Here is a 13522-nt window from a genome sequence, read left to right as displayed (position 1 = left end):
GCTGTTCTGGTCCTGTAGCAGAGCCACTGCCTGTCAGTCCACAAAATTCTGGGCTCTCTGGTGCGTAGATTGTTTCTGCTGGGGAAGCGCAGGTGACGCAGGTTCCTGAAGCCTAACTCACGATCACGTCAGCAGAGACCAGAAACACCAGATTCATCGCTCAGCAGGTCCCTCTCTCCAGGCTTTCTTTGCTCTGTGGATTCATTTCCCCTGGGCCAAAAGTACAGCAACTCTTTGGCATTTCTGAGCTTGCAAGTAGTACCCAAGAGAAAGCTGGGCACTGGCCACATGCCACTATGGATGACGACCCCAAGCATGGATGGGGTTTTTTGCCATCGCTGGGTTATGAGCTCACTGTTGCAGCATGCCAGGCCAATCAGCCAGCTCTGCCCTAGACATGCGCAATGCTGAAGAGACCTAGGAATGTATTGTCCCAGTGGGATTTCTAACTGAATCAACATCTTTCTTTGGTGCTTTCCCTCCCAAAAACAGCTGAGAGGCTCTCCATGAGTCCTGCTCTACCAAACGTCTCAAGGACAGTTGAGAGGCTGCACTGGCTCTGATGTTCTAGCCCAGCCATAGGGCCAGCCCTGCTGAGGACAGCCTACATAAGCAGGGTAGGGAGAAGACACCCACCCTCAGCTCCTCAGCTCAGATCAGACCAGAGGGAAGATCCAGTGATAGTCTGTGGAGCTGAGCAACAAGCTGGCCTGAACACAGCTTTGGTACGGGACTGTACTGATGGCTGGAGCCCAGTGTTCAAATAAGAGGTGAAGGTTGAGGCAGGGATTTCAGCATCCAGATGAGGGTTTTAACCCTTTCTGGAGTGCCTCATTTATGCATCAGAACTCTTATAGACACATCCCCTTTCCAGTCTGCTAGTTCCTCTGCTAAACACGGTGTTCAGCTCTCCATGCAGCAAGATGCTCTGTGCATATCAAGGCCCCCCTTCCTCTTGTCAGCCCTCTGACCAGCCATGGGTTTATGATATTCTTGACAGGCTTCCCAGCCACTGAGCACCCTCCCTGCAGTCATTCTACTTCTCTGACTGACAGCATTTAAATATGAAAGCTCAATTACTGTCTGTCCCCAACTTTTCCTTAGCAAAATATCTTTGCTACACCCAGCCACAAAGCTCTGTGAGGTCCCCAGGCACGCAGATGCCCCAGCTTCACAGATCCAAACAGGAGGATCAGACCAGGGCTGTATGTCAGATGGAACTGTACCTATGTCAGGTCCTTAATTCACCTTGGCAGCCCCGCACCTCCTGCACCTCCACAGCAAGCACAACCCATGCTATGCTCAAGAACAACTCATCACCTGGCACATACCAGCCCTGCTGCGTACACCGCCGTGTCCCTCCCTCCCCTCTGCTGCAGGGCGCTCCTGTGTGCACACAGAACAGTCTGACTTGGGGACAGACTTTTTTTCCCTGTAGAATGGGCTGCCACGGGGACAATGTCCTGTGCATCGCCTTCCACCCTGCTGCAGTCATGGGTGGCAGCAGGTGACAGCTACCCATCTGGGCCCCACACTTTTGACTCAGTAACATTGTTGGCTGCATCAGCCTCTTTCAAAATATTTAAACCACTCCTTGCCCAGGCAACTATCACCCCCAGGACAGCGGGCCCTTCCCAGCGCAGCCCCACAGCGCGGGAAGCAGCGACCGAGCATCTCCCAACTGCATGTTTCCATCCGAGTGCGTCACAACTTAATGCTGCCCCCAGACCGTACTGCGCTATGACAGCACCGCGGCTTGGCACGGCCCCGATGGCCCCGCCGGGCTGCTTCTGGCCACGGGGGCAGCACAAGTAGCTCTGGGGTAACCCTGACTGCTCTGCCCCAGCCTGCCTACGAGGAGGGGGCCGGTGTGGGCTCTTCTCCCGCTACTACACCGGAGGCAGGTAGCCGACAGAGGTACAGGAACAGACAGCCTGTTCGCTTCTTCCCACCTAGGACAGATGCGCACCAGCCTTACACCCCCAAAACGGATACCGGCTCACAGAGAGCAAGCTCCTGACAGTAAAAAGCCCTTTTTTGTCCAGGCAGCCACTCCTTCCTCTCAAACTCCGCTCGGCTGAGAGCCGGACTGCGGCGCTACCCCTCGGCGTTGCCTTGCGGGTCTCCCCGACGCTCAGGGGAGCGCCGCTCTGCCCTGGCTGGGCTGGCCAGGACACGGCGCAGCGCAACCCTTGGCAGAGAGCCCGCAGAGCCTGTCACTTATGCTAAGCCGTAGGGCAGGTCCCAGCGGTACGGCTCTGTCCTGGATTCCTCTCGCAGCGATGTTTTCGAGCAAGCACTGCCGCCAGACCACGGTAAGCGGCGCAATGTCACTCAGGTCTTGCCGCGCTCCCGCCACCCCCGTGATCGGGGTGGGATGGCGGGGGGAGAAATCCAGAGTTGGGGACGGGGACTCTCGGGCCGAGGGGGCATGGTGTAGACCCGGCTCCGCAGAAAGCAGGCAGGAGAGAGAGAGAGACAGAGAGAGATGGAGCTCGCTACATCCGTACCGGGGCTGAGGCTTTTGCGGGGGGCACGTTCACCCTCCCATGTCCCCGGCGGGGCGCAGGGCGCTGCGCATCCCCCCGCGGCGGCCCCCGCTCCCTTGACCCGCCGCTTACCGGCTTCTTCTTGCGGCGGCTCTGGATGCGGCTGACCACCAGGTCGGTGTAGAGCACCGGCTTGAGGGTACGAGAGCGCTGGGGCCAGCCGTAGCAGAAGGTCTCCACGCCGCGGTAGTTGCGCCCGTAGCGCACCGAGCACATGGAGCGGGACCGCATGCGCCCCGCGCTGCTGTTGATGCTGTTGACTCCGATCATCCTGCCGCCGGCGGCGGGGGGGCGGCGGGGCGCCCGGCGCGGAGCCCGCCGGCCCTGCCGTGCCCGGCCCTGCCGTGCCTGCCGCGGCCGCTCTGCCGCCGCCTGTTGAAGCGGGGCCGGGCCGGCCGGGCTCGGCGGCGGCTCCCGACAGAGGCGGGGCGGCCCCGCCCCGCCCGCCGCAGCCAATGGCGGGGCCCGGCCGGGCAGAGCCGCGCCGAGCGGCCGGAGGAGGGCATCCCACCTGGATCATCCCGCCTGGATCATCCCACCATCCCACCTGGGGGACAGCACCCCTGACGCTGATGCCACACGGGTGGCGCCAGCTGGCCGCCCCTGCCTCCTTCCCGCGGAGAGTGGGAGCAGGTGGCTGTGCCCTCCTGATGGGGACACGGCTGTGACACCTCCCGAGTTCCAGGGGCCAGGTGGCACCTCCACTCGGTTCCACCTGGGGAGGCTTCCGAGCTGCTGCTGCAGCCCGGCCCACACCAGGGACCTACAAAGCCGGCAGGAGATGCGCCCAGTGGAAATGCGCTCAGACTTTCCATCTTCAGTGCCCACCCCACACTTAAGCCTTTTGCCCGTCCCTCCCAGGCCAGGCCGGAAACAGCAGTAGCTACAGTCACCCAGCTGGTTAAGGGCAGGACAAAGATGCTTCAGGCAGCTGCTCCCGTGAAGAAGCAAAGAGCTGGGCATCCTTGCAGAAAGCACGAGGATCGATGCGTATTAGGCTTGACCGAGCAGGAGATGCAGCCGGTGGAGAGGGGGAAATTTTCCACTCTGTCCTAACTGCTCGGCATAGTGATCATTTGGCACAACTTGTGAAGAAGGGGTATGGATGTCTGGCACATCAGATGTACTGGGCTGCCCCTGAGGCCCGGGGGAGCCATGGGAGAAAGGGCCAGGGCAGCCTATCCCTCCCAGGGGAAACAAGCAGAAAAAAAAAAAAAAATGTAGCCCGGGGGATTAGACTGAGCAAGCGTTCCTGTGATTATAGCTCAGAGGTGGGAGCCAGGGCTTTCTTCCCACATTGCTAATCACTTACCCAGCACTCTGAGCGTCTGAGCCCTGCTGTTGTGCCTCCAAGCTGGAAGGTGGGGGCCCATCCTACTTTCCTCCCCCGAGGACCCGACGGCATTGTCAGGCTTAATTCATTAACATCTGTGACGTGCTCCAGGCTCCTAGGCTGGAAGGCAGCACAGATTTGGCTCACTCCTGCAATTGCTAAGCAGTGCTGGTGAGAAATGGAGCCCAATTTGGCCCTACTGTTGTTTCTGCCGGCCAGTGAAGCACAAGGTTAAGCTAAAAGAGTAAGGAAGATGGGGACGAGCTAAGGCTCCACAAAGTGATCAATCATATAAAGGTCAAATCCACATCTGAAATGTAACAGACAATCTGCAATGGGGAGTGAAATCCCAGGGGCCTGGGCTGGAACCACGCTGTCAAGAGAAAAGCAACATCTCAAGAGCTAACCAAAATATCACCAGCTTCAAGGATGTCCTGCATCCACCTCCTTCCTTGTTGCATGGGCAGCTGCAGTCATATGGCCTAAGGAGTTCAGGTCCAAGCCTGCAGGTGTGGGCATCTTCAGGCACAGTATTATATGGGCTCTTATATCCCCAGCAGGGCTCCATGCCTGATCAGGGGGACATCTCAGCTGGAGAATTGGGCAGTCCTGTCTGCAGGGTACAGTTCTCCAGGGGAGCTTTCAGAGACAGAGGAAAGGGCTTCCAGCAGCAGTGCTGGTAAGGTAGCACTACCTTAGTTCCAGCAGCAGTGCTGTGCAGGGCATAGTGAGGCACTGGCAGTGAGGGGGATGTGATGCTCAGCTGTGAAAGCTCTTCAAGTGTTTTCATTGCTTCTGCATAAAACTGGGACTGTTTACATGTATTATCTAGTAGCAGATAAAGTTCTCGTCTGACTCAAGCTGCCACATGCTCTCAGGCATCATGCTGCGTTTATCTTGGGACTCCCTGCAGCCAGAGACAAGGGGAGTGCTCTGATTCCTTGTGGGTCTATTCCTGATGCTGTCCTCAGAGTCACATGGGATGGTGGCCTTGTGCCCCTGCAGCCACCTAGGTCCTGCCCTACTGCCCCAGTTCCGTGGCAGTGAATGCTTCAGGTGAGAGCCACCTCCAGCCCTCCAGCTCTGAAGTCCATGGGCTAGCAGCCTGTGCTATCTATCCAGGAAGGCTTGGAAGAGTCCCCAGGACCTTTCTTCTGTGGTGCTGGTGCTGCCCAAGAGCAGGCCTAGAGCTTTGGGAAGCTCCTGTGAAGCCTGCCAGCCCTTGCCCTCCCATTCCCCTTAGGAAACGCGTGTGCTCCTGAAGCGCTAAAATTAGCCAGCCAGCTGTGTGGCACGCTTGCACAGGAGCCTCAGTCCCCAAGCACAGCCTGCCAGCCAGGTCTGCCAAGGAGGAAGCATCCTGCTCAGGGTAACAGGGCTAATGCAGGCTGACACAGGAAGGGCAGCAGGAGAGCCTTTCCCCATTTGTCTGTCCCTGAACCTGTGCAGAGACCACAAAGCATCAAGCAGACAAAAGCGGTGGGCAGAAGGGAAGGAGTGTCTTCTCTGGATGAGCTGGCTAAGGCTGCCCAGGAGACACAAGATCCCCCCAGGACAAGCCCAACAGTACTTTCTCCATCTCAGCTGCCCCAGAAACCTACTCCCCCTTGCAGGGCAGGGGTTTCCAAAGTGGAGTGGTGCTTCAGGTGAAGAGCTGCAGCCTGCCCTGCCTGAGGTTCCTCACACTGTCTTTCACTCCCCCTCCCCAGCATGGCTCCTGTACAGAGGCGGCTGAAAAGCAGCGGTGGGAAGCACCGCAGCTGCAGAGGGAACAGGCCATTTTTAGCAGAGCAGCCTCCCAGCTGCTGGGCTGCCAGCAGAGCTGTGCTGCAGCACTGCAGCCTCCCTCCACTTCCTTACACCCAGCAAATGTCTTGGCCCCTGCCCGTGAGAGAAAGCCTGTAGCTTCATGGCACTTCCTCACTGTCCTATTTCCCTCTGTCTGGGATCTGATGTGGAAAATTCATCTCATATGTTTGAACTGCTGGTGCTTTGAGGGGCTAAGTTTAATAGGGCAGTGCCACAAGTGTGGGCACCCAACCATGGCAGTGTGGGTTGCAAAGGGGACCCACTGAGAAGTCTGTGGAGCTCAGATACTCCAAGGTGCAGCAGCACTGAAGGGCCAGGGTTCACATTTCATATGTTTCCATCCATTTTGTGTGCTTAAAGCCTTTTCTGGTGCTGGGTTTAAAATTAGAGGAGAATTTTTCCTGAGTAACTCCTTTTACTGGTGAAGTGTGGGCTGAGAGGGAGGACAGCCCTATTGAAAACTGCTGGTAACCCCTTAATGATGGGGTGAGCGACACAGCCAGGAATAGACCCATAAAGGCTGAAAAGGGAGCTCAGCTTTTCATCCTCTGTTGCCTTTTTTCATCAACCACCTCCCCCCCGTTGTGGCTCCAGCACCCTGTGGGAACCCATCTTCCACATCACGAGTATTTGCCAATTGTAGCGCTTCACCAACAGCAGCAGTTTGTGCCTGGCAGACCCCACGGGAGCTAAGGCAATTCCCAGGGTCTGAGACGAGGAGACAGCAGCTCAGAAAAACCCTCCTGAGAGCAGGCGATGCCAGAGGAGCGCAGCAGTCCAAGGCCAGAGGTGCTTCCTGAACACTGCTCTCCTTGACCAAGCCCCAAGGAACTGGGCCAGGCAGGGAGAAGGCAGGAGTCCCCCAGTCACACCAGTGTGGTGAGTTCCCAGCTCCGAGGTTTTTACCTCCAGCCCACTCTCCCCATCGCGATGCCTTGCCCATGTCACCTCTGCCACCAGAGATAGCTCCAGTCCCAGGGCCCGGCTGAAGTTTTGGGCCCCAGTGCTTCAGGGAGTCAGAAAGGGCTGAGTATCACAGGATTGATGCCAGGAAGCCTCTGGCTGTATCTGGGCAAACCAGCCCTAGTAAGCTGCCCCATGTATGCTCCCTTGCCTGCAACACAGGCCCAGCAAGAGCAATGAGGGAATCAGAACCCCAGGCAAAGCTCCAGTGTCCTGCTGGGGGAATGGAGCAGCCCATGTTTCCCTCAGCAAGGCAGGAGCACAACTGCAGGCTCAGGGACCATCACTGTTCTTGCATGTAAATGCATCTTGCATTCATAGCATCTCAGGTAGCCCTCCATGTCATCCAGCCCAAAGCTCTCACTTCTGCTGCTTGGGCAGCCATGGAGAACAACCAAATTTACCTTAAGCAGCTCCTTGGGGAAGTCAGTGCCTCCATTGAGTCCCTCCAAGTTGCCGATGAAGTCGGAGCAGGACATTCTCTTCCCAATGTTCTGGGGGAGTCAGGGGGAGAGAAACATCAGGATAACCTTTGGGACTGAGCTCATTGCTGGCTAGAGCAGGTCCCACAGCCCAGGAACAAACACCCCATCTTGGCAGAGGGGTGAGAGACCAGCTAGGTCTCTGGAAGACTGCTTGCAAGTATGGGGAAGCTGCTGGCTTTGCAGAGATTCCAGAAGTTTTAAATAGCCTTTTGCAAAACTGTGTGCTCCCTGCTCCCAACAGCAGCTGGTTTTGGAGTCTCATTCCCACCTTCTTTTCCTGTTCAGTTTTCTTTTCTGTCCTCATTCTAACTCTACATCTTTCAGCTCAGCAAGTCTCCTTCAAAGCCCCACTCTCTCCTTCATCAGCCTCTCCTCTAATTTAGCCTTTCTTGCCTCTCCTCACCAAATGCATTAGGGGTGACCAGCTCTTATGGGCCCAGGGTCCCATGCCTCCTGCTCATCTGACACTGTCTTCACTCTTCCCTGAGCACCTACAGTTTCAGTGTGGTGAGATCAGACAGAGGACAGTCTGGAGCAACGGCAGTGGTAACTTACATGTCCATGCAGATCTGTGTTTAGCAGCATCAGGGCGCACGTGAGGGTGTGGGCTCCGTCTGCAGCACAAGCACAGGACAGGAATTAGAGCTCCCAGCCCAGCCCTGCAGCTGGTGCTCCAGTGCCTCAGCATCTCAGCAAGGCTATGGGGTCTCTGAGCCCCCAAGACAGTGCTGAGCCCTTCCTCCCACCCTGGACACAAGAGGATGCAGCAGTCACTGCAGTGCTGACAGCCTGCAGGTAAGCAGGTAGGAAGCTGCTGGTTCCAAACCTGAGCATACAAATTCCCTTCCAAGCCTGCTGCCCCTATAGTCAGGCAGTGATGCTGTAGCTAATCCAGCAGAGCTCCTAGCATGGCACAGCCCAAACCTCACCTGTCCTAGAGACAGCCCAGAGCAGATCCAGAAGCAGACCCATTCTGTGTGAATGCACACAGAAGAGGTGTGAAGACATGAAATATGACCAAGTGTCTGTCTGTGCTCATGAAATGCTAGGCACATAAGTGCCAGGCATTATCACTTAGATATTTCCTAAGCTGAGGGTCTGAGAGCTGGGGTCTATTTGGTAAGGAGTGTGCTAAGTGTGTCTCTTGTGCTAATCTGCTCAAGGTCAAAATTAAAAATTAGTTAAGCCCTAATTATGCATCATCCAACCAGAGCAGGCTTAAAAAAAAAAAAAATCTAAAGCATCTGTCATTTGAGGGAAATGACATACTGGGGCTATCTTCTAAGGCATCAGTACAGGCTCTCTGCCTGCTCTCTAGTTTCATTTTGAGCACATTCATTGAGCTGACACATAGGCTCCCCTGAAACACACACATGCACACACACACACTCCCCACAGACATGCACAGTTTCTTACCTTCTGAAGAGATGGCATTGGGATTACACTCATAGTAACGCTGGGAAAAATGAGCCAGCACTCGCTCTCGCTCTTGTGTCTCTCCCATCAAGGCCAGCTCTTTTAGAAAGGACCTGGAAAAGCAGCAGCAGCGTTGGTCACACATAAAGCACACTGCAGTTTCTGCAACTCACCCTGTACAGGAATGGAGCTGTGCTTTCTGGTTTTGAGACCTTCCTATGTGCTGGATGAAGCCCTGCTTTGCACATCCTTCCCTCCCTCCAAACCCACTGCGGGACTCCTCCAAGCCCACAGCACCATATCCTGCTGGAACATCACAGAGACCTACAGCCAGTATCAGGAGCTACAGTGGGAAAGGAGGTAGGTGTAACAACAGACGGATTTAAGTTCAAGACCTGGAAAGTCAGGCCTAGGTGATCCTGACTGTCATTCAACTGCACTGACTGCATTCAGTTAAGAGGGATTTTTCTTTGTTGCATGGCTGAGAGACCATCTTGGAAATCACCCTCCTATTTAAGAGGGAAGAGGATCTCCAGGTGGCAGCTATGGGGTCTGCTTGCTCCTGCAGATCTCTGTGTGGCTGCAGAGGGCACAGTCGGTTGGGACCCCACTCTGGTGGCCACCACACACACACGTACACACACCCAGTTCTGACCTGAGAGCCTGATCCAGACTCATCCCTGTGAACACGAAGAACTTCAGATATTCCCCTGCCACCATCCTGCTGAACTCATTGCTGAAACAGAAAAGGGGGAGGGTGAGAATGGAATCAACCAGGCTGTGGGGCACACAGGGGCTGGATGGATTCCAGGAGGCTGGGAGCTGCCCAGGTTTGCAAGAAGCCTGACAAGGACAGAGACACCCCATACTCCTGTGAAACTCAGAGAAGTCACCCACAAATTCACTGGGAATACTGGGCATGTAAGAGAAAATGGAGAAGCTATAGAGGGAAGGGCCCACAAGAGGTCAGTCAGCCACCCCCACGCCCCAACACCTTACTGAAGTATCCAAGATGCAGTCATGGTAGGAAGGTACGAAAAACTGGATGTCTTCTAGGTTTTTAGACCTTTAAAGGGAACACCTGGTGCAAATGTACCAGTCACAAGGAATGGATTTGAAGGTCCTGCCAGCAGTTCCTTGCCAGCCTGGTGCCCCACAAGGGCAGCAGCTGCAGGTGCACTGCAGGTGCAAGTGAGCTCCTTGCAGAATGGAACATTCCTTCCAAATACCCACACGTACTTCTTCCCCAAGTGGCGAGCCACATCTGCTTTCTTAAAGCCATCCAGGTTGTAGAGCCTCTTGGCCAGGCGTTTGGCAGCCTCCAGGTCAGCCTTGTGTCCATTGGAAAGGGTGTCCGTGCTGCCCAGGGCCAGCTGCTCCACACTGTCCATCTCCGACTCTGAGTCTGAAACCAGCTGGCTCTGGGGGCGGTCGCTGCAATGGGAAGGGACACTCCACGTTAGCCTGCCCACAGATCCCCTCCTTGCTCAGCCTCTCAGGAAATGCTCCTCACCCTGCTTTGGAGCCTAGCTACTCACTGCTGGGACCCAGGATGAACTGCACCAGTCAGAGACACTGAGGTCAGCTAAGGGAGGGTGTAGGAAGAGAGGTAGGGTAAAGGGACAGCACCAGCGACTGACTGGACCAAGGCACTCAAACCAACATTCATACTGGATGTGGTAGGAAAAGACAACTATCCCAAAGTCCCCCACTTTGAACCTGTGAAACTGCATGTGTGGGCTTAGGCTCTGCCAAGCTCAGCTGTTGCAGAGACTTGGAGCAGAAACATGTGCACATCACATGCTGTCCTACAGCTCCATACTCATTTTTTAATCTGGACCAACGTCCCGTGCTGCTCTCAAGTGCAGTTTCTACCCAAGACAAGACAACTCTAATTCCTTCGTTCACCTCTGCACACCCACTGATTTCAAAGCACTGCACAGACGGCAAAGCCGAGGCAGAGAAAGTGAGGACGAAGGAAAACCCCCCTGGCTTCCCAGCTCACAGTGGAGTGCAGTCTTCTCCAGGCTGCCCATCAGCTCTCAGCCCACCACGCCTTAAATGGCCATGTTAGGAGATACTTTTGGCTTGGTCCCCAAAGCAATCTGACTCAGCTGTGCAGAAGTTATCCCAACCAAAAGCTGGTTGAATCTAATCAACAACAAATGTTAAGCAACTCTGACCTCGTCCAAATTTTCTGGCAGCCCTTACAATGTTCCAGTCTGATTTATTTTTGAAAGACTCTAATTGAGTTTTAAGAGGCCTGCTCTCCTGAGCCAATTACCCAGACCAATCTCCTTGAGGCTCTGCTCTTTTCAAGAAGGACGAGCCTCCTCCTGCTCAGCGCTGCCTGTGCCAGGGGAGCCCTGCACAACACTGACAAGCTGCCCCATGCCTCAGGGGGTCTCTCAGGTGCCATCCTCTCCACCTTCCTGTCACCACCAGCCAGCATGCAGCAGCAGACGCTGCTCTGCACTCAAACCTTTGGGTCAGACACTTCCCTGATGAAAGCTCCAACACTCTGCAAGTTCTTGGAGAGATGTGCTTTGCTCAGAACACTGCTGAACTCTGATGCCAGGAGGTGATTGTGGTAAGACCTGTATGGGTGGCTGAGACAGATCTGTGCCCACTTGGCTCCAGTCCTCCCCAGGGAGCCTGTCCATCACTCCAATGCACCCTGGTGGAAGCAGCCGCGAGCGTGGTCACAGGGGCACCACGAGCTCACCAGGTCTGACTCCACCAGCTCTGGGGAGCTGGGCAGGCAGCCTCCAGCATCACTGTCCACATTGTGAGTGTACCCCATCCTGTGGGCAAATCTCCCACCTGCCTAGAAGCTCTTCTCCTCCCAAAACAGCCACATCCAAAGGTGCTGCTGGCATGGGCCCTGGGGCCTGGCTGTGCCTTCACTGTCTGGCAGGGTCAAAGCTGCTCTGAGGGGTGCCTGACAGAACAGGCTGGGTGCTGCTGGGCCAGTGCTGGGCACACACCTGGGCCCTATTTCAGCTCCTTGTGTAGCTGGAGTCACTGTGACCTCAAACAAGGACAGAGGTCACAGGCTCTTTGATTCCCAGAGACAGAGGAGATTAATCCATCCCAGCAGCTGGCACCTGCCAGCCATGGGTTGTGGTGACTGCATTTTTTTGCTAAAATCCTTATCTGTTATCACAAGGGCACAGGAACTAGTCCCATTTGCAGCCCAACAGTTCCAAGGGTGCTTTTCCAGCCACAGGCTGAGCTACAAAATGCAAAGCCATCCCTCCAACACTCCCCATGCTCTAACTGCATCTCCAGAGCAAGTTGCTGCTCAGTCACCCTCTCAAAATCTTTTAGTTCTTCTCTGCACCATCTCTAAAACTCCTGATAGCCTTCTGGACCCGCCTGAGAGGTTGTCCTCCCTCACATGGCCAGTTCCTGGAGTATCCACAGACAAACCTAAAGCTCCAAATCTCCCCCCATGACCTCTCTTCCCAATCTATGATCCTCAGCTTTCCTACGTACTGCTGAGCATATGGGAATGGGGCTGTTTACAGAGTTTCTCTTGTCCTTCAATACCTGTATCTCCCTGCAGGGTCCCAACCTGTGACTACAATTCCTGCCTTGCTTCTTGCAATGGCCATGCAGGGATCTCAAACCTTGAGTCTCAAAGTAGCTCTACCAATGGAATCTGCTGCCCCCTCCCTCACCAAGTCCCAGTACTGATTTGATGTTTTACAGCAAAGCATAACCTTGCTCTCAGGATGGGGCACTATTCAACCATACCATGAAATGGGTTTTTTTCTAGCACTCAAGCCACTCTCATGCAGTTAAATATGGCCAGTCAGCCTCTGTAGGCTCAGTATGCCCCCTTTGTGGTACCTATCTGCCACCACTCAAAGCCCCGGTTGGCTTGGAGAACATGCAGGTTGAAGACAGAAAAACAAGAGCCCAATTCTCAAGTAAATGGAGAGCAGAGCAAGAGATGTGTTCACGTCTGAGGTAATTGAGGTTATGCTAATTTTCTCACCAATGAGCTAATTGCAGGTCTAAGGGTGAGGGGTTTTGGTGTATTTAGTAAAGTGACATTTTAGTTTGGCTTGAAGAAACACTGAGATAATATTTTTCACATTAAATACACACTTAAGGAATAAAGATCAAACTTGATATTGTGCAAGTATCCCTGGTGTGCATGAAGTAAGTCATTCCTGAACAGACGCAGTGCTAGCTCATTCCTCTCCCTGCTGCCACCACTCACGTCATTGGGAGCACAGGTCCCCCTGTCACCTCAGAAGTGTTTGCTGGAGCCTGTGTGCTACAGCGAGGCACGTCTGGGGGTCTCTGCAAGGAAGGCACGTGATCCAGCACAGGGCTTAGGGCTCACCCTGGGACAGAGGCTCTTCACTGACCACTTCCCACCCCAGCTCAGCAGAAGGACTTGTGCTCCCTGCCCTGGAAAGCTGCTGCAGAATCATGGTCCTGCTCAGAGCCACCATACCAAACACACTGCTTCTTCCAGGTCAGATGGCTCTCCAGGGCCAATATGTTCCTTCTCAGGGCCAAGCACTCCTTTCCCAGAGCTGGATCATCATCTCATCGCAGTATTCCTCCTCTAGCTGACTGCCTGGTGCCCAGAAGCAGAGACCACAGCACCTTCCCTGGCTGCAATGCAGTGTGTCACTGCAGGAGTCCTGACATCCTTTCCACCTTGCCACCATCAACCAAGCTTACTTGGCACCATGTTTACTCGGTTTTCCAGCAACCAGAAGTAAATTTTCTCTCCTGGAAGTGGAGCAGCAAGAAGGCACTTGTTCTGCAAAGCCAGGCCCAAGGGGTTGACCTCCACCTCCCAGATGCCAGCAGAGATGTATCTGCATGGTGGGACCCTTCCTGCAGCAACAACCTGTTCCCCAGGAGCTGGGGTGTGCTCAGCTGAGCCTCTGGGCTGTTCAGGTTTGTCCTGACACAGTTCTATGCAAGACATCTGCTGCAGG

General features: G+C 54.9%; 1 protein-coding gene across 11 annotated transcripts in view; it reads right to left on the bottom strand.

The window, feature by feature from the left end:
* PSD (pleckstrin and Sec7 domain containing) overlaps nt 1–13522 on the bottom strand; it is a 46672-nt gene that overhangs the window by 7776 nt on the left and 25374 nt on the right. For 7 of the 11 annotated variants that reach the window (XM_086898980.1, XM_086898981.1, XM_086898978.1 and 4 more), the window contains 5 exons: nt 9795–9989; nt 9211–9291; nt 8556–8668; nt 7695–7753; nt 7059–7148 (listed from right to left, as the gene is read on the bottom strand). In XM_086898980.1, coding sequence (XP_086755106.1) covers nt 7059–7148; nt 7695–7753; nt 8556–8668; nt 9211–9291; nt 9795–9989 — 538 coding nt within the window. The remainder of the gene's footprint in view (nt 1–7058; nt 7149–7694; nt 7754–8555; nt 8669–9210; nt 9292–9794; nt 9990–13522) is intronic. The other 4 variants (XM_086898986.1, XM_086898984.1, XM_086898985.1 and 1 more) reach the window with 1 other exon arrangement.

Source organism: Cyanistes caeruleus, chromosome 8, assembly GCF_971803275.1.
Source record: "Cyanistes caeruleus chromosome 8, bCyaCae1.hap1.1, whole genome shotgun sequence".
Classification (NCBI taxonomy): Eukaryota; Metazoa; Chordata; class Aves; order Passeriformes; family Paridae; genus Cyanistes; species Cyanistes caeruleus.
This window is presented reverse-complemented; position numbering and strand designations above follow the sequence as displayed.